Genomic DNA, 18849 nt, shown 5'->3' on the forward strand with positions numbered 1-18849 from the left:
TTGAAGGGAATGGTCACCAAGACCTGTGTTGACAAAGATTGGCCTGAGGTGGCACTAGACCCAGGGAGAACTGGTCAGCCTGCAGTAGCCTTGTGTGTGAAAGAGAGTGAAAAAATGGGTCAACAAGTAGAGATGGCCTTTCCTCAGACTTAGCTCAGGAAAATCTGGGGCAGAAGGCTGCATCTGGAGGGTGATGGGAGAGAGCAGAGAACGACCCAGAAGAGGAGGATAGATGGAGCACAGCCCCTTAACTGGCTGAGGGATGGATCCAGACAATGGTGTCATATGGCCTTGAACTGGAGGGGCAACATCTTTCTTAGGTGGGTGAATCTCTAGGTAGGGAGTGGATTCATTCATTTGTCAAAAGTTAATTAACTGCCAGAGTGACAGGCGGTGCCTAGAGCTGAAGATTTAGCAGTGAACACTAAACCCATTACCCTGGAGGAGCAGAAGGTTTGAGTTCTCTCTTTTTGGACTCAATCCTCTTGAGCAACACTGGCTATGACAATCCCCTGTGGGGCTAGGGGGTTGTCAGGGAGATGGAGAAACCATTTCCTCACCTTGCACACAAGGCAGACTCCACTCCCTGCCAGCAAGTCCTATGGAGCAACAGCAGGGGCTGAGGCAAGCCCCAGCCTATACCCTGGCAGGCAGTGATGGGCTGGGTCAGGAAGGCCCCTGATTGGGCCTTTGCATCAGGCTCAGGCTGGGCATAAAGGAGGCTCCAGGGGGATAAGGGGGAGAAAGACTTGAGGACCATGGAGAACCGGAGGGATGGCTCTTTTCTGGGGTGGTGGTCGCTGGTGCTGCTGCTGCTGGGCCTGGTGATGCCTCTGGCCACTGCCCAGGCCCTCAGCTACAAGGAGGCCGTGCTTCGTGCAGTTGATGATTTCAACCAGCGCTCCTCAGAGGCCAACCTCTACCGCCTCCTGGACCTGGACCAGCAGCCCAAGGGGGTGAGTTGGAGGTGGGCTACTCTGGCTAGGATGGACTACAGTGTGACTCCTTTGTTCCTGTTGCACCTCCTGCCAGGAAGGCACTTTGAGCCTAGTCCCACTTTTTCCAGGCAGCTTTCCCAGAGCTGTGTCCCCTCCCAGCATAAGAACCTCCTGCCTTAGAATTCTTGCTGTGGGCTGGTCCTAGCACTCTGGGAGGGTGAAATGAGAGGATAACTTGGGATCAGAAGTTCAAGACCAGCCTGAGGAAGAGCAAGACCTGGACTCGACTAAAAATAGAAAAATTAGCCCTCACACTCTAACCTGAACAACAGAGTGAGACTTCGGCTCAAAAAAAAAAAACAAAACAAAAACAAAAACAGAAACAAACAAACAAAAAAAACCCCTGCTGTAGGGCCGCGCCTGTGGCTCAAAGGGGTAGGGCACTGGCCCCATATGCCGGAGGTGGTGGGTTCAAACCCAGCCCCAGCCAAAAACTGCAAAAAAAGAAAAAAACCAAAAAACCCCAAACCCTGCTGTAGGCAGGGGTGCTCATACTCCCACCCTGTGGGATGCAGGGACTTCTGGGAGCTCCAGAGACTAGGGTGGGGATATTGTCTCTGGGCAGTGACTTCTCCTGTTTTAAGTCTCTTCTGTACCCTGTTACTTTACACAGAGAAGAAGGGCTCTGACCAGACTTGAGGTACCAGTGGACATGTCTTGTCCTCCAGGAAGACCCCTGATTACTCTTACTCCCAGCCTGAGCAGGAAGTACTCCTTACTAGAGCTTGTCTGAGGTCTGTTCCTGCTCACTGAATGTTTGAGGAGGGCAGGAATGGGCTCCCCTCCGTACCCCACTACTAAGCCCAGTACCCAGTAGGTGCTGTTGAAAGCCTGCTCTCTTTGTGAAGGGTCAGAAATACAAATCAGAACAGGCAAGAATGGGCCTAAACCTGGTCTTCCCATTTTCACCCCTGATTAGGATGATGACCCAGACATCCCAAAGCCTGTGAACTTCTTGGTGAAGGAGACAGTGTGCTCCAGAACAACACAGCAGCCACCAGAGCAGTGTGACTTCAAGGAGGATGGGGTGAGGAGTCAGCGAATGCTAGAGGGTGCCTCTTAGGGTTGCTGAACAAAGGGGGTCCCCGGGGAACATTTCCAGCCAAAGGGGTAGAGCTGGGAGGTTATGGCACATGGGTTCTAGTTTGACTTTGAGCTTTCCTTTCCCAGCTGGTGAAGCGGTGTGTGGGCACAGTCACCCTGGACCAGGTCAGGAGTTCCTTTGATATCACCTGTGATGAGGTGAGTGGGCTGTTCTGGGGTGCGGGGCTGATGGGGGGCGGGGAGAGGAGTGTGAACCATCCTATGGACCAATTAACTACCATTCTATCCCCTCCCAGCCTGTGATCTTCCCTCAACCTTAACCCTGTCTCCAGAGCTGGCTCTGGAATTCCTTAGAGCAGTGGTTCTCAGAGTGTGGTCCTTACCTTGGAACTTGTTGAAATGCAAATTCTTAGGCCCCACTAAGACCTGCTGAATCTGACTGCGGGGCCCAGCAATTTGTGTCTTGATGAATTCTCCAGGAGAGCCACTGACTTATAGTAATGAGTTCTCAGCCTTGTGTTCCCCTCTCAGCTTTGCTGAGATAGGCTATGTGACCCTGGGGAGTCCCTTGCCATTTTGAGGCCTCAGTTTACTCAGCTTCAGAGGTCACAGCCAGAGGGTGAACACAGGCCTCAAGCCTCCTGGGGTGGGCTAGGAAGGAGGGCCCAGGTGGGGAAGAGTCTTGGATTGACCCTGTGTACAGCTCCCATAAGAAATATGTTTCCTCCTGGTGCCCAGCTCCAGAATACCATGAAAGCTACCCGGCTGGGTGGGTTCCTCCGGAGAGGTGCGGAGAAGTTTGGCAGAAAACTTGAGAATATTGGCCGGGCAATCAAGGAATTTTTCCAGAATCTTGCACCCAGGACGGAGTCTTAGGGTCTGCCCTACCACTGACTTAGTCTTCCAGACTCTGAAAAAATAAACTCTGTGAAAGCAAATTCCTCAGGCTTCAATCTCACTTCTCTTGCCTCCTGTCTCTTACATGACCAAGCCCTAAACTCTGGAAGGCCCCGTATGAGTGTGAGTGTAAATTTGTGTGTGTGTGTGCGCACATAACATAGGGGAGTGTGTGTGGCAGCTGTTCCTTCAGGACGACATGGAGTGGGGCAGCAGAATCAAGAGGTCAACATCTCCATTCTCAGCATCCCTCCCCAGGTCCTTGGCACACCTGCTAAGCCCCTCAGTTGAACTCCCAGCAGGGACTTGAGCTCTAGTCTGTGTGCAGTGGGGGGGTGCTGTGGGGCTGCTCATGGAGAGGTGACATTTCAAGGAGTGACCAGACATGTTGTTTACACTCACTGAGACATATTCTGCTCTCATGGATGGATGGCTGACTAGCTATGGTCAACCTGCTGGTACCATTCCCAGGCAGGAGGATTGCTTGAGATCAGGCGATCAAGACCGTTCTGAGCAAGAGCAAGACTCCATCTCTTAAAAAAAAAAAAAAGAAGAAAAAGAAGGAGGAGGAGGAGGAGGAGGAGGAAAGAGAAAAGAAAAAAAAGAGAAAAGGAAAAAAAGAAAGAAAAAAAAGACTCCTTCACTACAAAAAATAGAAAAAATTAGTCAGGTATTAGTTGTAGTGGGCACTTGTAGTTCCAACTACTCAGGAGGCTGAGGCAGGAGAATCACTTAAGCCCAGGAGTTTGAAGTTGTAGTGAGCTATGAAGATACCACTATATACTGGCTTAGGCAACAGAGCAAAACTCTGTCTCAAAACAAAAACAAAGCAGGACCTGGACAGTGTCTGAAACACCAGGGCAACAGAACTGTGACCTACATGTACACTGCAAGTCTCTCCTAGCTAGAGCTCCTCACTCCACTGAGAAGGGCTTTTGTATTATGGGAATGCAAAGGAGGGGCCCTCAGCCCGGCGTGGGGAAAGGAGGGCGTTCCACGGAGAGAAAACAGTCTGAGCAAAAGGCACAGTGACAGGCATGGCATGGGAGAAGTGAGGAGTGACACTCTAATTAATCAATGTCATGCAGGGGACATGGAAGAGGGTAGGGTAGGATGGGAATGGAGGGATGGACAGGCCCAGGTGCTCAAAAGCAATAAAGAATAGGCAATGGCTTTAGCATGGCTCCTATATTAACCCTAGCCAGATCACCTGGCTTTGAAATGTGTGTGTGTGTATGTGTGTAAAATGGGGAAGGAGATCAGCAAGGGCAGGTCCCCCCAGGCAGTGGCCAAAAGGAGAGGAGTGGAATCAGAACAGAGGGGCTGACTGGGGTAGAGTTGATTTCCTGATGGGCTGGATGTTGTGGTACTTCCTGAGAGAATGGTTATAGGCCGAGCGGTTTCCCGGTGTTGATAAGAGATGAGGGTAGGGGAAGATGACAAGTTCAGTTCGAACTTAACAGCTCTGAACTGCCAGGGGATGTGGTTCCTGGCAGGGCACAGGGAGAAGGACTATTGTAGTGGATACTATTGGTGTCCTGCCCTGGGCCCCTCTGAGTTGCTGTACCCTTCCCCCAGCTGTTTCTCACAGCTGCCCCCTCCTCAGCTTCCTTCACTGCCTTCCCAGGAGACGCCTGGGAAGTCATGCTCCCTCTGCCCACAGCCTGTGGAGAGCAACTCACTGAGAAGGGGCATAAAAGCCCAGCCCGTGCCTCAAGTCAGGACTAAAGAAACTGTGCAATCCATGTTCCAGGGCTTCCTGTGGGGTCAGGCTGAAGCTAGTCTCAGGGTATGTCCTGCTTAGCTCCTTCCTCTACCCCATTCTGCTTCCCTCACTCACCTTTTTCTGAGAATGTTCATTGGTAAATCATATGACTGAGTCTCCATCTCAGCCTCTGCTTCTGGCAAAGCTAGGCCACAATGGTCTCAGACCAAGGGAGCTCTGCAGAGCCATTCAGCCCATTTTGGCTGTGTCAGTGCCAGGGAGGGCCTGGTGTAGAGACAGGCAAGCAAAGGCCACAGGATCTCCAGGGTATGGTGTGGGGGATATGGGTGGGGTGCTTGGGAGAATGCAGGGCAGTCCTGTAGGTCAACAGGAGTTGACAATTTAAAAGAATGGTCATGGTGTCACTGGAGACCAAGAGGCTCAGGTCAATGACTCCTAATGGTTTCCCACAGTGCAAATGTGAATCACTCAAGTCAGCAGAGGGCACCCTCCGTAGGTTGGGGGCACAGAAGCCAACCACAGTGAGATGAGTAGAGGACAAAGGGAAAAAGAAGGGAGGAGGCAATGAGTGTGGACGAGGGGGGGACTGTTATCTGTCCCGGAAGCCTCTGCTGCACCAAAGGGGGAGACAGGGCTTGCTATCAAACAAGGACCTTGGCTCGGCACCCGTAGCTCAGTTAGTAGGGTGCCGGCCACATGCCCCGAAGGTGGTGGGTTTAAGCCCATCCCGGGTCTGCTAAACAATGACAACTGCAACCAAAGGATAGCCAGGTGTTGTGGCGGGCGCCTATAGTCCCATCTACTTGGGAGGCTGTGGCAAGAGAATCACTTAAGCCCAAGAGTTTGAGGTTGCTGTGAGCTGTGATGCCACGGCACTCTACCAAGGGCGACATAGTGAGACTCTGTTTCAAAAAACAAAACAAAACAAAACCCAAGGACCTTGTGGGCCCCACCCTTGACTCCACTGAGATGATGAGAGTTACTTTGGTGGCTCCCCAAAGGGGACAGGGCACTCCACGTCAGCCTCAAGGGGGCAGAGAAAGAGAACTCCATCCAAGGAGTCTAGAAGTTTGAGATCGATTGCTTTTCTGGCTGTGTGGCTCTGGGCGGTGAATTGACCTTTCTGCCCCTTAATTTCCTCATCTGTAAATTGGAAACAACAGGATTGGTCTGAAATTTTGGTTAGAAAGGAAGATAAAAGACCATCAAAGTGGCCAAATATGAATTGTAGAGACAGAGGGGCTCAAAGGAGATAATGGTTAGTAGGGCTCACTCTCAGGGAGTGTTGGAGCAGAGATAGAGAGGGACACTTGAAATCTTCATCAGAGGAGGATGAGATTAAAAAGATGCAACATTGCAGCCTTAAAGAAAGATGGAAACTTTACCTCTTTCATGTTTACATGGATGGAGCTGGAACATATTCTTCTTAGCAAAGTATCTCAGGAATGGAAGAAAAAGTATCCAATGTACTCAGCCCTACTATGAAGCTAATTTATAGCTTTCATATGAAGACTATAGCCCAACTATAGCACAAGAATATGGGGAAAGGGCCAAGGAAGGGGAAGGGAGGGGGGAGGTTTTGGTGGAGGGAGGGTAATGGGTGGGGCCACATCTATGGTGCATCTTAGAATGGGTACAGGCGATTGCACTAATGTACACAGCTATGATTTAACAATAAAAAAAACAGAAAAAAAAAGATGCAACAGGGAGGAAAAGCAGAGAGAGGGAAGGAGGGAGGGGGCGGGACCTTGGTGCATGCCACACCTTCTGGGGGCAAGACATGATTGCAAGAGGGGCTTTACCTAATTAATGCAATCAGTGTAACCTGGCTTATTGTACCCTCAATGAATCTCCAACAATAAAAAAAGAAAAAAGAAAAAAAGATGCAACACCCACACAGACAAGACTTCCCTGAGAGTACACATATAAGATGGGCCATTGCCCAGAAGCCCTTTCCCACTACACCCCTCCCCAGCTGACCATTAAAGGGTCAGGAGAAGGCATGGTAGGGTGGGGGTGGGATCCTTTAGACTTCCTCTGTTCTGAGTGATGCCAGTCAGATCCCCAAAATCTTGCCCCCAGGCCCACATGGGCTTTCTAGTCTCAGCTGAAGGGTGGGGGGCTTCTCTGGTTCCTAGTATCCCACCTATAGCTTATTTTTCTGTGTGGCTCTGCCTCTGTGTGGTTCCCAACCAGAGCAGGGCAGGATCCTGGAAGGAGAGACATAGTGTTACATTGTGACGTCCATGGCCCCTACGTGCCTTTTCTCTTCATGGGCCTTTTTTCCATTAAAATAATATTAAAATTTTATTTTACAACTGCATTTTGTATAAAGACAAATATAATCCAGGCTGCATTTAATATTTATTTATTTGTTGTTTTATTATTATAGTCATTTTTCTCTTTTTTTTTCAGAGACAGAGTCTTGGTCTGTTGCCAAGGCAGGAGTGCAGTGGGCACAATCAGCACTTGCTGCAACCTGCACGACCTGGGCTCAGGCTAACCTCCTGCCTCAGGCTCCTGAGTAGCTGGGACTACAGGAACATGCCTCCACACCTAGCTTTTTTAATTTACGTTTTGGGGGACGGGAGTTTCACTATGTTGCTCAGTGTGGTCTCAAACTCCTGGCCTCAAATAATCCTCCTGCCTCAGCCTTCCAAAGTTCTGGATTTACTATAGTCACTTTTTTTAAAAAACAGTCTCACACTGTCATGTGGGTTACAGTGCTGTGCATCAGTCTAGCTCACAGCATCCTCAAATTCTTGGACTCAAGCAATCCTACTGCCTCAGCTTCCTGAGAAGCTGGCACTACAGGTGTGCACCATTTTTCCCACCTAATTTTTTCTATTTTCAGTACAGATGCGGTCTCTTGCACAGGCTAGTCTCGAACTCCTGGCTTCAAGAAATCCTCTTGCTTCAGCCTTTTAGAATGCTAGGATTACAAGTGTGAGCCAGTGTGAGTCACTGTGCCTGGCCCACTATAGTTTTTTTTGTTTTTTTCCACATTCCACCTGAGAGGCTTCATTCAGCTGTGGGTACAGGACACCCCACTGCCTCACATCTCCCTTACACAGATTTCTCCTCCAGGTAGGACACAGGCCATAGCTAGGGATGCTGAGCCACTATAGTCATTTTTATCTTCTGAGTTTAAAAGAAATGGAAATGAAATAAAAATTAAAATGAAAACATTTTTGTGGGCCCCTAAAGGAATCATGGTCCCTAGGCACTGCGCCTGTTGTGCCTAATGGATAACTGCCCTAGGAATTGGTGTTCCTAGCAGCACCAACATCCTGGCAGGCAAATGCCTGGTGGTGTTTGGGGATACTGGGCACCTGCTAGTGCTGCCCTAAGTCTGCCCCTACTGGCCATGTGTGCATACTGCAAGCAGAAGGGGTGACAGGGGCACTGAAGCACTGCCCCAGAGCTTCTCTGCCCCACTGTCTTGCTAGGCAACAGGAGAAGAGCTGAGGTTTTCCTGGGAGATACAATCCCTTTTTACTATTTCTGTTGAATCTGATATCTATTTAATGGGATTTTGTTAAAACCAAATTCTCACCTCTCTTGAACATTGGTCACGTTAATTTTTGTTAGCAAAACTAAGAGCTAACTATTATATAGCACTTGTTCTGTGCTGTCGCAGGCAGGGAAACAAAGACACAGATAACAGATAAGTTGAGGTGGCGGAGCTGAAATTGGAGCCCAGGCAGCCTCCACCACTACTTTAAGACTCCTCTTGTTTGGCCAGAAGCTCTGGATGAGACTTCATTTGTATGGACACACTGTGTGGAATTTCTTATGTGGGCTGCAGGTGTATATGTGAGTGTAAGGGTGTGTATGTGCCAGTGTGGATAGTATGTTGTTATTGTGGTAGTGTGGGTGTTTGTGTGTATAATTCATATAAATAAGATTTTTTATACATTCCCTTTTTTCTTCCCAACCCGCCCTCTATACATTCCCTTTTATTCTTTAAATATTATATTTATCATCATTAAAAATAGGTTTTAACCACCATAACAGAAATAGTATTTTTATGAATCATTACTCCCAAGGGAAGGAGGCAACTGCAGCATGACCTTGGGGCAAGAATTTTTTTTCAGGCCAAATCCAGTGGCTCATGCCTATGACCCTAGCGCTCTGGGAGGCAGTGGTAGAGAATTGGCTGAGCGTAGGAGTTCAAGACCAGACTGGGCAAGATGGAGACCCTAACTTCACTAAAAATAGAAAAATTAGCCAGACGTTGTGGCAGGTGTCTGTAGTTGCCTGCAGTTGTCGGGAGGCTGAGGCAAGAGGATCTCAAGAGTTTGAGGTTTCTGGTGGTGCCTGTGGCTCAGTGCATAGGGCACCAGCCCCATATACCAAGGGTGGCGGGTTCAAACCTGGCCCCGGCCAAACTGCAACAAAAAATAGCTGGATGTTGTGGCAGGCACCTGTAGTTCCAGCTACTTGGAGGCTGAGGCAAAAGAATAGCCTAAGCCCAAGAGCTGGAGGTTGCTATGAGCTGTGCCACCATGGCACTATTATTGAGGGCGACAAAGTGAGACTCTGTCTCTAAAAAAAAAAAGTTTGAGGTTTCTGTGAGCTATGATGCCATGGCACTCTACCCAGGGCACAGAGTAAGACTCTATCTCTAAATAAATAAATAAATACTTTCTTTTCTTTTTTTTTTTTTTTGAGACAGAGCCTCAAGCTGTTCCCATGGGTAGAGTGCTGTGGCATCACAGCTCACAGCAACCTCCAACTCCTGGGCTCAAGCGATTCTCTTGCCATAGCCTCCCAAGTAGCTGGGACTACAAGCGCCTGCCACAACACCCGGCCATTTTTTGGTTGTAGCTGTCATTGGTGTTTGGCAGGCCCTGGCTGAATTAGAACCTGCCAGCTTTGGTGTATGTGGCTGACGCCTTAGCCGCTTGAGCTATAGGTGCCAAGCCAATAATTTCTTTTTGCTTTTTTTTTTTTTGTGGTTTTGGCCAGGGCTGGATTTGAACCCGCCACCTCCAGCATATGGGGCCGGGCCTTACTCTGTTGAGCCACAGGCGCCACCCGGGGCAGGAATTTAATTGAACAAAAGTCTAGAATTTAATTGAACAAATAACAGGAATGTAATGCTGCTTACCCAGTTACTGAACATTGTACCTTTTATTTAAAAAAAAATATTTTATCTGCCTTGGTTCCCATAGCTCAGTGAGTAGGGCACCAGCCAAATACACCAAAGCTGGCAGGTTCAAGCCCAGCCCAGGCCGGCTAATCAACAATGACAACTGCAACCAACAAATAGCCAGGCATTGTGATGGGCACCTGTAGTCCCAGCTACTTGGGAGGCTGAGGCAACAGAATCGCTTAAACCCAAGAGTTTGAGGTTGTTGTGAGTGGTGACGACACAGCAGTCTACTGAGGGTGACATGGTATGACCTTGTCTCAAAAAAAAAAAAAAATTATCTGGCAATAATTTCAAACTTACAGAAAAACAGCAAGAATACTACAAATCTGTCAAGGTTCTTTTTCTTTTTTCCAAATTTTCCCAAATTCTTTTACCTCGAATCACCTATTTTTTTTTTTTGAGATAGAGTCTCACTGTGTTGCCCTCAGTAGACTGCTGTGGCATCACAACTCACAACAACCTTAAACTCTTGGGCTTAAGCGATTCTCTTGCCTCAGCCTCCCAAGTAGCTGGGACTATAGGCGTCCGCCACAACGCCTGGCTATTTTTTTGTTGCAGTTGTCATTGTTTAGCTGGCCCAGGCTGGGTTCAAACCTGCCAGTATGTGGCCGGTGCTCTACCCACTGAGCTACGGGCACCGCCCCAAATCACCTGTTAACACTTTGTCCCATTTGCCTTTTCTTTCTCCCCCAAACCCTGTTTTAAAATGTACTTGGGCTTTGGGGTTTATTCAGGTCTGGGGAAGCCAACAAATTAGAAAACAATTATCTTTGAAAAGATTGTTTATTACTCACAATATCCCAGAGGAGGGGAGCATACCACACCACACAGGGGCACAGAGAAGTCATCCACAGGAAGACAGAGTGAGGGGAACTTAAGGAAAGACTTTATTATGGTTTTTCTTTAGGATGGTGAGTTTGAATTAATTTCTGCAGGCTCTGGAGTGATTAGGGTAGGGTGTTATGTCTTGCAAGTGTAAGAGCCCAATACAGCTAGTGGGTGAAGGAGTATCGACTTACTGGTTATTGTACATATGAAAAGCATACTTCAGGGAGAATGCTTACTATCTTCAGGAGTCTGCTATCCCTGGGAGAGGCCCTAGACTTCAAAACATCAGATGAAGAAACTATAAAATGTGGTTAATAAGTGATCATTTATATTTAATATAATCATGCACATATTTGGATTCTTACCTAACATCTTGTAGTTATTTCCTATTCATTTAATAGTACTTTATTTTCCCCTTCCTTTTTTTCTTTTGAAGTGTTTTCATAATTATGTTTTTTATGTTTCATATTGCCAATATGAAAACTATACTACTGTTTAAAATATATTTTTAATTAATTATTTTTATTTCAGATTAATATCAGGGTACAAATGTTCAGGTTACATTGTTTTCATTGCTAAGATGGTTCAACCTGTAGTTGAGCCCTTCACCCAGGGCTCAGTGTGGATATAGTATGAACACCCTTGTTTAAAATATTTTTAAGGCTCAGCGCCCATAGCACAGTAGTTATGGTGCCAGCCACATACACCCAGGCTGGTGGGTTTGAACCTAGCTCAGGCCAGTTAAACAACAATGACAACTACAACAAAAAATAGCTAGTCGTTGTGGTGGGCAACTGTATTCTCAGCTGCTTGGGAGGCTGAGGCAAGAGAATCGCTTAAGCCCAACAGTTTGAAGTTGCTGTGAGCTGTGATGCCACAGCACTCTACCAAGGGTGACATAGTGAGACTCTGCCTCAAAAAAGTGGTTGTCTTAGGGATTATGGTACATATGCTTCTTGACTGATGATGGGACTGTGTCTGGATAAATCTATTTTAAGTTGAAAATATTGTAAATCAGCTGGGTGTGTTGGCTCATGCCTATAATTCCAGCACTTTGGGAGGCCAAGACAGGATAATTGCTTGAGGGCAGGAGTTGAAACCAGACTGCTGCAACATAGGGAGATATCATTTCTACTAAAAAAAAGAAAATAGAAAAAAATTAGAAAAAGTAGCTGGGCATGGCAATGCATGCCTGTAGTCCCAGCTACTCAGGAGGCTGAGGCAAAAGGATCACTTGAACCCAGGAGTTTGAGGTTGCTGGGAGCTACAATGACATCACAGTCCTCTACCCAGGGTGACAGAATTAGACTGGTCTTGATAAAAATAAAAAAATTAAGGAAAAGTGAAAATTACCTTCATTTATGCCATTGCAGTACTTTTCTTTTCTTTCTTTCTTTTTTTTTTTTTTTGAGACAGAGCCTCCAGCTTTCACCCTGGGTAGAGTGCTGTGGCATCACAGCTCATAGCAACCTCCAACTCTTAGGCTCAAGCAATTCTGCCTCCACCTCCCAAGTAGCTGGGACTACAAGCACCCACCACAATGCCCGGCTATTTTTTGGTTGCAGCCGTCATTGTTGTTTGGTGGGGCCCGGGTAATGTTTGAATCCACTAGCTCAGGTATATGTGGCTGGCGACTTAGCCACTTGAGCCACAGGCACCAAGCCTCAGTACTTTTCATTTCTTTTTTTTTTTATTGTTAAATCATAGCTGTGTACATTAGTGCAATCAAGGGGTACAATGTGCTCATTTCATAGACAATCTGAAATATTCTCATCAAACTGTTCAACCTAGCCTTCATGGCATTTTCTTAGTTATTGTATGTAGACATTTGTTTTCTGTATTTAGTAGGTTTCACCTGTACCCATTCTAAGATGCACCGTAGGTGTGGCCTCACCCATTATCCTCCCTCCACCCTAACCTCCCCCCTCCCTTCCCCTTCCTTGGCCCTTTTCTCATAGTCTTGTGCTATAGTTGGGTTATAGCCTTCATGTGAAAGCTATAAATTAGCTTCATAGTAGGGCTGAGTACATTGGATACTTTTTCTTCCATTCCTGAGATACTTTGCTAAGAAGAGTATGTTCCAGCTCCATCCATGTAAACATGAAAGAGGTAAAGTCTCCATCTTTCTTTAAGGCTGCATAATATTCCATGGTATACATGTACCACAATTTGCTAGTCCATTCATGGGTCTATGGGCACTTGGGCTTCTTCCATGACTTAGCAATTAGGAATTGGGCAGCAATAAACATTCTGGTACAGATGTCTTTGTTATATTGTGATTTTTGGTCTTCTGGGTATATATATACCTAGTAAAGGAATTATAGGATCGAATGGCAGGTCTATTTTTAGATCTCTAAGTATTCTCCAAACATCCTTCCAAAAGGAACATATTAGTGTGCATTCCCACCAGCAGTGTAGAAGTGTGCCCTTTTCTCCACATCCACGCCAACATCTCTGGTTTTGGGATTTTGTTATGTGGGCTACTCTTACTGGGGTTAGGTAATATCTCAAAGTTTTGATTTGCATTTCTCTGATGATTAAGGATGATGAGCTTTTTTTCATATGTTTGTAGATTGTGCGTCTGTCTTCTTTAGAGAAGTTTCTCTTCAAGTCCCTTGCCCACCCTGAGATGGGATCACATGTTCTTTTCTTGCTAATACGTTTGAGTTCTCTGTGGATTCTGGTTATTAGATCTTTATTGGAGGTATAACCTGCAAATATTTTCTCCCATTCTGAGGGCTGTCTGCTTGTTTACTTACTATGTTACTGGCTGTGCAGAAGCTTTTTAGTTTGATCAGGTGCCAGTAGTCTATTTTTGATACTGCTTCAACTGCCTTGGGGAGTCCTCCACATAAAATATTCACCCAGGCCAATTCCTTCAAGAGTTTTCCCTGCACTTTTTTCAAGTATTTTTATAGCTTCATGTCTTAAGTTTAAATCTTTTATCCAGTGAGAGTCTATCTTAGTTAATGGTGAAAGGTGTGGGTCCAGTTTCAATCTTCTACAGGTTGCCAGCCATTTCACTCAGCACCGTTTGTTAAATAGGGAATCTTTTCCCCACTGAATGTTTTTAATTGGCTTGTCCAAGATCAAATAACGTTAAGTAGCTGGATTCATCTCTTGGTTCTCTATTCTGTTCCAGACATGTACTTCTCTGTTTTTGTGCCAGTACCATGCTGTTTTGATCACTATCGATTTATAGTACAGTCTCAGGTCTGGTAGCATGATTCCTCCTGCTTTGTTTTTATTTCTGAGTAATTTTTTGGTTATTTGAGGTTTTTTCTGATTCCATATAAAATGAAGTATTATTTTTTTCAAGATCTTTAAAATATGACAATGGAGCTTTAATAGGAATTGCATTAAAATTATATATTGCTTTGGGTAGTATAGACGTTTTAACAATGTTGATTCTTCCCAGCCATGAGCATGGTATGTTTTTCCATTTGTTAACATCTGCAGCTATTTCTTTTCTTAAAGTTTCATAGTTCTCTTTGTAGAGATCTTTCACGTCCTTTGTTAGATAAACTCTCAAATATTTCATCTTCTTTGGCACTACTGTGAAAGGAATAGAGTCCTTGACTGTTTTTTCGGCTTGGCTATTGTTGGTATATATAAAGGCTACAGATTTATGGGTGTTGATTTTGTAGCCTGAGACATTGCTGTATTCTTTGATCACTTCTAAAAGTTTTGTAGTAGAATCCCTAGTGTTTTCCAGATATACGATCATGTCATCTGCGAAGAGTGAAAGTTTGATCTCTTCTGACCCTATGTGGATACCTTTGATCGCCTTTTCTTCCCTAATTGCAATGGCTGAAACTTCCATTACAATGTTGAAGAGCAATGGAGACAATGGGCAACCTTGCCTGGTGTCTGATCTGAGTGGAAATGATTTCAATTTAACTCCATTCAATACGATACTGGCTGTGGGTTTGCTGTAGATGGCCTCTATCAGGTTAAGAAATGTCCCTTCTATACCAATTTTCGTAAGTGTTCCGATCATGAAGGGATGCTGGATATTGTCAAAAGCATTTTCTGCATCAATTGAGAGAATCATATGGTCTTTATTTTTTAGTTGGTTTATGTGCTGAATTACATTTATAGATTTACGTATATTGAACCAGCCTTGAGACCCTGGGATAAATCCCACTTGGTCATGGTGTATAATTTTTTTTGATGTGTTGTTGGATTCTGTTTGTTAGGATCTTATTCAGTATTTTTGCATCAATATTCATTAGTAATATTGGTCTATAATTTTCTTTTCTTGTTGGGTCTTTCCCTGGTTTAGGGATCAAGGTGATGTTTGCTTTGTAGAATGTGTTTGGTAGTATTCCTTCTTTTTCTATATTTTGGAAGAGGTTTAGTAATATAGGTACTAGTTTTCTTTAAAGGTTTGGTAGAATTCTGACGTAAAGCCATCTGGTCCTGGGCTTTTCTTTTGAGGGAGATTTTGTATAGTTGATGCTATTTCAGAACTTGATATAGGCCTGTTCAACATTTCCACTTCGTTCTGGCTAAGTGACGTATTTCCAAGTATTGGTCAATTTCTTTCAGATTTTCATATTTCTGAGAGTAAAGTTTCTTGTAAATATTCATTAAGGATTTTTTTGAATTTCTGAGGGGTCTGTTGTTATTTCATCGTTACCATTTCTGATTGATGAAATTAGAGATTTTACTCTTTTTATCCTGATTAGGTTGGCGAAAGGTTTATCTATTTTATTGTTCTTTTCAAAAAACCAACTTTTGGATTTATTGATCTGTTGTATGACTCTTTTATTTTCAATTTCATTTAATTCTGCTCTGATTTTGGTTATTTCTTTTCTTCTGCTGGGTTTGGGGTTGGAATGTTCTTCCTTCTCCAGTTGCTTGAGATGTCCCATTAAGTTATTAACTTCCTTTCTTTGTGTTTTCTTGAGGAAGGCTTGCAGTGCTATAAATTTCCCTCTTAGGACTGCCTTTGCAATATCCCAGAGGTTCTGATAGTTTGTGTTTTCATTGTTGTTTTGTTCCAAAAATTTGGTGATTTCCTTCTTAATCTTGTCTATAACCCATCTATCCTTCAGCATAAGGTTAGTTAGCTTCCATGTTTTTGTATGGGTATGCAGATTCCTGTTGTTACTGAGTTCAACTTTTATTCCATGATGGTCTGAGAAGATGCAAGGAATGATTTCTATTTTTTTTAAATTTGCTGAGGTTAAATTTGTGGCCTAGGATGTGGTCAATTTTGGAGTATGTTCCATGGGCTGATGAGAAGAATGTGTATTCAGTTTTGTTGGGATGAAATGTTCTATAGATGTCTGTTATGTCCAGATGTTGAATGGTTAAGTTTAAATCTAATATTTCTTTGCTTAGCTTCTTTTTGGAGGATCTATCCAGCACTGCTAGAGGGGTGTTAAAATCTCCAACTTCTGTGGAACTGGAGGAAATCAAGTTGCTCATGTCTGTTAGCATTTCTCTTATAAATTGAGGTGCATTCTGGTTGGGTGCATAAATATTAATAATTCAAATCTCATCATATTGAGTATTACCTTTAACAAATATGAAGTGTCCATCCTTATCCTTCCTTATTTTGGTTGGTTTAAAGCCTATTGCGTCTGCGAATAGGACTGCAACACCTGCTTTTTTCTGCTTTCCATTTGCCTGGAGTATAGATGACCATCCCTTCACCTTGAGTCTATATTTGTCTTTTAATGTAAGGTGAGATTCTTGTATGCAGCAGATATCTGGCTTGAGTTTTTGTATCCAGTCAGCCAACCTGTGCCTCTTTAGAAGACAATTTAAACCATTCACATTAATTGAGAATATTGATAAGCCTTTCTTTTTTTTTTTTTTTTTGTAGAGACAGAGTCCCACTTTATGGCCCTCGGTAGAGTGCCGTGGCCTCACACAGCTCACAGCAACCTCCAACTCCTGGGCTTAAGCGATTCTCTTGCCTCAGCCTCCCGAGTAGCTGGGACTACAGGCGCTCGCCACAACGCCCGGCTATTGATAAGCCTTTCGAGAGTCTGGTGGACATTTTTAATCCTTTTGCGACTGTGGAAGTTGGAATTTGCTAAAATTTTCTGGGTGGGTTTACTTTTGTGGTGGAGGATTACATTGGTCTTTATGGAGGATAGGTCTGAGAATATCCTGGAGAGCTTGTTTAGTTATGGCAAATTTCTTCAACATGTGAATGTCATTAAAGTATTTAATTTCTCCATCATTAATGAAACTCAGTTTAGCTGGGTACAGGATCCTGGGTTGAAAGTTATTTGTTTTAGGAGATTAAAAGTCGATGACCATCCTCTTCTAGCTTGAATGGTTTCAGCAGAGAGATCTGCAGTTATTCTAATATTCTTCCCCTTGTAGGTGATGGTTTTCTTTCATCTGGCTGCTTTCAGAATTTTCTCCTTCCTATTAAGTTTAGTGAAATTGATTATGATGTGTCTGGGGGATGTCTTATTCGGGTTAAGTCATTTTGGAGTTCTGAAACCGTCTGCTATCTGAATTTCAGAATCTCTTGGCATGTCTGGAAAGTTCTCTTTCATAATCTCCTGGAGAAGAGACTCTGTGCCTTGTGAAGACACTTTGTTGCTTTCGGAATCCCTATAAAACAAATATTGGTTTTCTTCAGATTATCCCAGAGCTCTCTGAGAGAGTGATCTGTTTTTGCCCTCCATTTCTCTTTCTCTTTGAGAGTTTGGGAGCGTTCGAAAGCTTTGTCTTCAATGTCAGAAATCCTTTCTTCTGCTTGCTCCATTCTGTTACTGAGGGATTCTACTGCGTTTCTCAGATCTTTGAGGGCTGCAACCTCCTGTCTCAATGTGTGAAAATCTTTGGTCATTTGGTCTTTGAATTCATTGAATTCTTGAGATATCTTTTGGGTCACTGCTTGGAATTCTAATTTGATTTTATTTGCTATCCAGGTTCTGAATTCGATTTCTGACATCTCAGCTATTTGTTTGTGCAAAGGATCTTGTGCTGTGTCTGCCCCATTGTTCCTTGGGGGTGTTGATATACTCTTATTATTCATATTGCCAGAGTATTTCCATTGATTTCGCCTCATGATAGTTTTTCACTATTGCCTCTAGCCGTTCTCAGAATTGGGGAGGTGTCTCTCCAAGATTAGACCCCAGAGGGATCACTCTATTGTTGCTGGATCTTTGTAGGGAGTGACCCTGTGTAGCTCCTCTGGGGCTGCCCCAGCCAGGGAGTTCTGGTTGTGGGAACAACTCAGGAGTGTGACACACCTGGATCCAGCAACAGGGCGGGGGATGGAGCACACGGTTCTGGGAGTGCCTGACGCCAAGTGACTTTGGCACAGAGGGCCCAAGGCTCCAGCAGTCTCTGGCCAGGAGAAGCCCTCCGCACAAGGCAGGGAAGGCTCCGGAGGGCACGCAGCTACCAGAGTCCCTGGCCAGACAAGCCGGCTGGTGGAGGCAGGGAGGGTACAGGAGGAAGATAGCAGTATTGCGGCTCCTGGAGTTCCTGGTCAGGGCGTCCCGAGGCCCGGAAGGCATTGGTCGCTGTTCGTCGCGCTGCTCGTATGGGAGTCCAGGCAGGCGTGGGTTGGGGTTCGGTCCAGGAGGGTGCTGATGGGTCGGGGTTCAGCTCTTACCGAGGTCCTGGTGGGTGCCGATTGTAGGTCGCAGCCCAGTGATTTTCAACTGGTGTGCCGGTAGGAGGTCTCCGTTTGCCAGTTCACCTCCTCCGGCCCCTGCCACATGGCTGTGGCTACCAGGCTGGGGAGCGTGGGACGGGGTGCGGGGCCTCGTGGCCACCAGACTGAGATGGCAGGAGTGCTGAGGCACAGCTGAGGAGACCTGGAAGGTCACCTTCGCCGCCGCCGCAGACCCAAGAGTGGCCGCTCGTGCCTCCTCTGCCAAAATGTCAAAACTTGTGGCCCTGCCGTGGCAGTCTGTCAGTACTTTTCATTTCTTTATATAGATTCACTTTTTTTTTTTTGAGACAGCTTTATGCTGTCACCCTGGGTAGAATGCCCTGACATCACAGCTCACAGCAACCTCCGACTCCTGGGCTCAAGCGATTCTCCGGCCTCAGCCTCCCAATTAGCTGGGACTAGAGGCGCCTGCCACAACGCCCGGCATTGTTGTTTGGCAGGCCCGGGCTGGATTCCAACCTGCTAGCTCAGGTGTATGTGGCTGGTGCCTTAGTCACTTGAGCCACAGGTGCCAAGCCTAGATTCACATTTTTATCTGGTA

The 18849-nt window shown here is 45.4% G+C and overlaps 1 protein-coding gene across 1 annotated transcript; it reads left to right on the top strand.

Annotated features, from left to right (window-relative positions):
* Positions 1–698: 698 nt before the first annotated feature.
* On the top strand, positions 699–2974 carry CAMP (cathelicidin antimicrobial peptide). The gene is made up of 4 exons (XM_053599908.1): positions 699–956; positions 1918–2025; positions 2169–2240; positions 2781–2974. The coding sequence occupies exons 1-4, from the start codon at positions 759–761 to the stop codon at positions 2916–2918; spliced, it is 516 nt and encodes a 171-aa protein (XP_053455883.1). The 5' UTR covers positions 699–758; the 3' UTR covers positions 2919–2974.
* The last annotated feature ends 15875 nt before the right edge of the window (positions 2975–18849 follow it).

The sequence above is a fragment of the Nycticebus coucang genome, chromosome 8 (genome assembly GCF_027406575.1).
Source record: "Nycticebus coucang isolate mNycCou1 chromosome 8, mNycCou1.pri, whole genome shotgun sequence".
Taxonomy (NCBI): domain Eukaryota; kingdom Metazoa; phylum Chordata; class Mammalia; order Primates; family Lorisidae; genus Nycticebus; species Nycticebus coucang.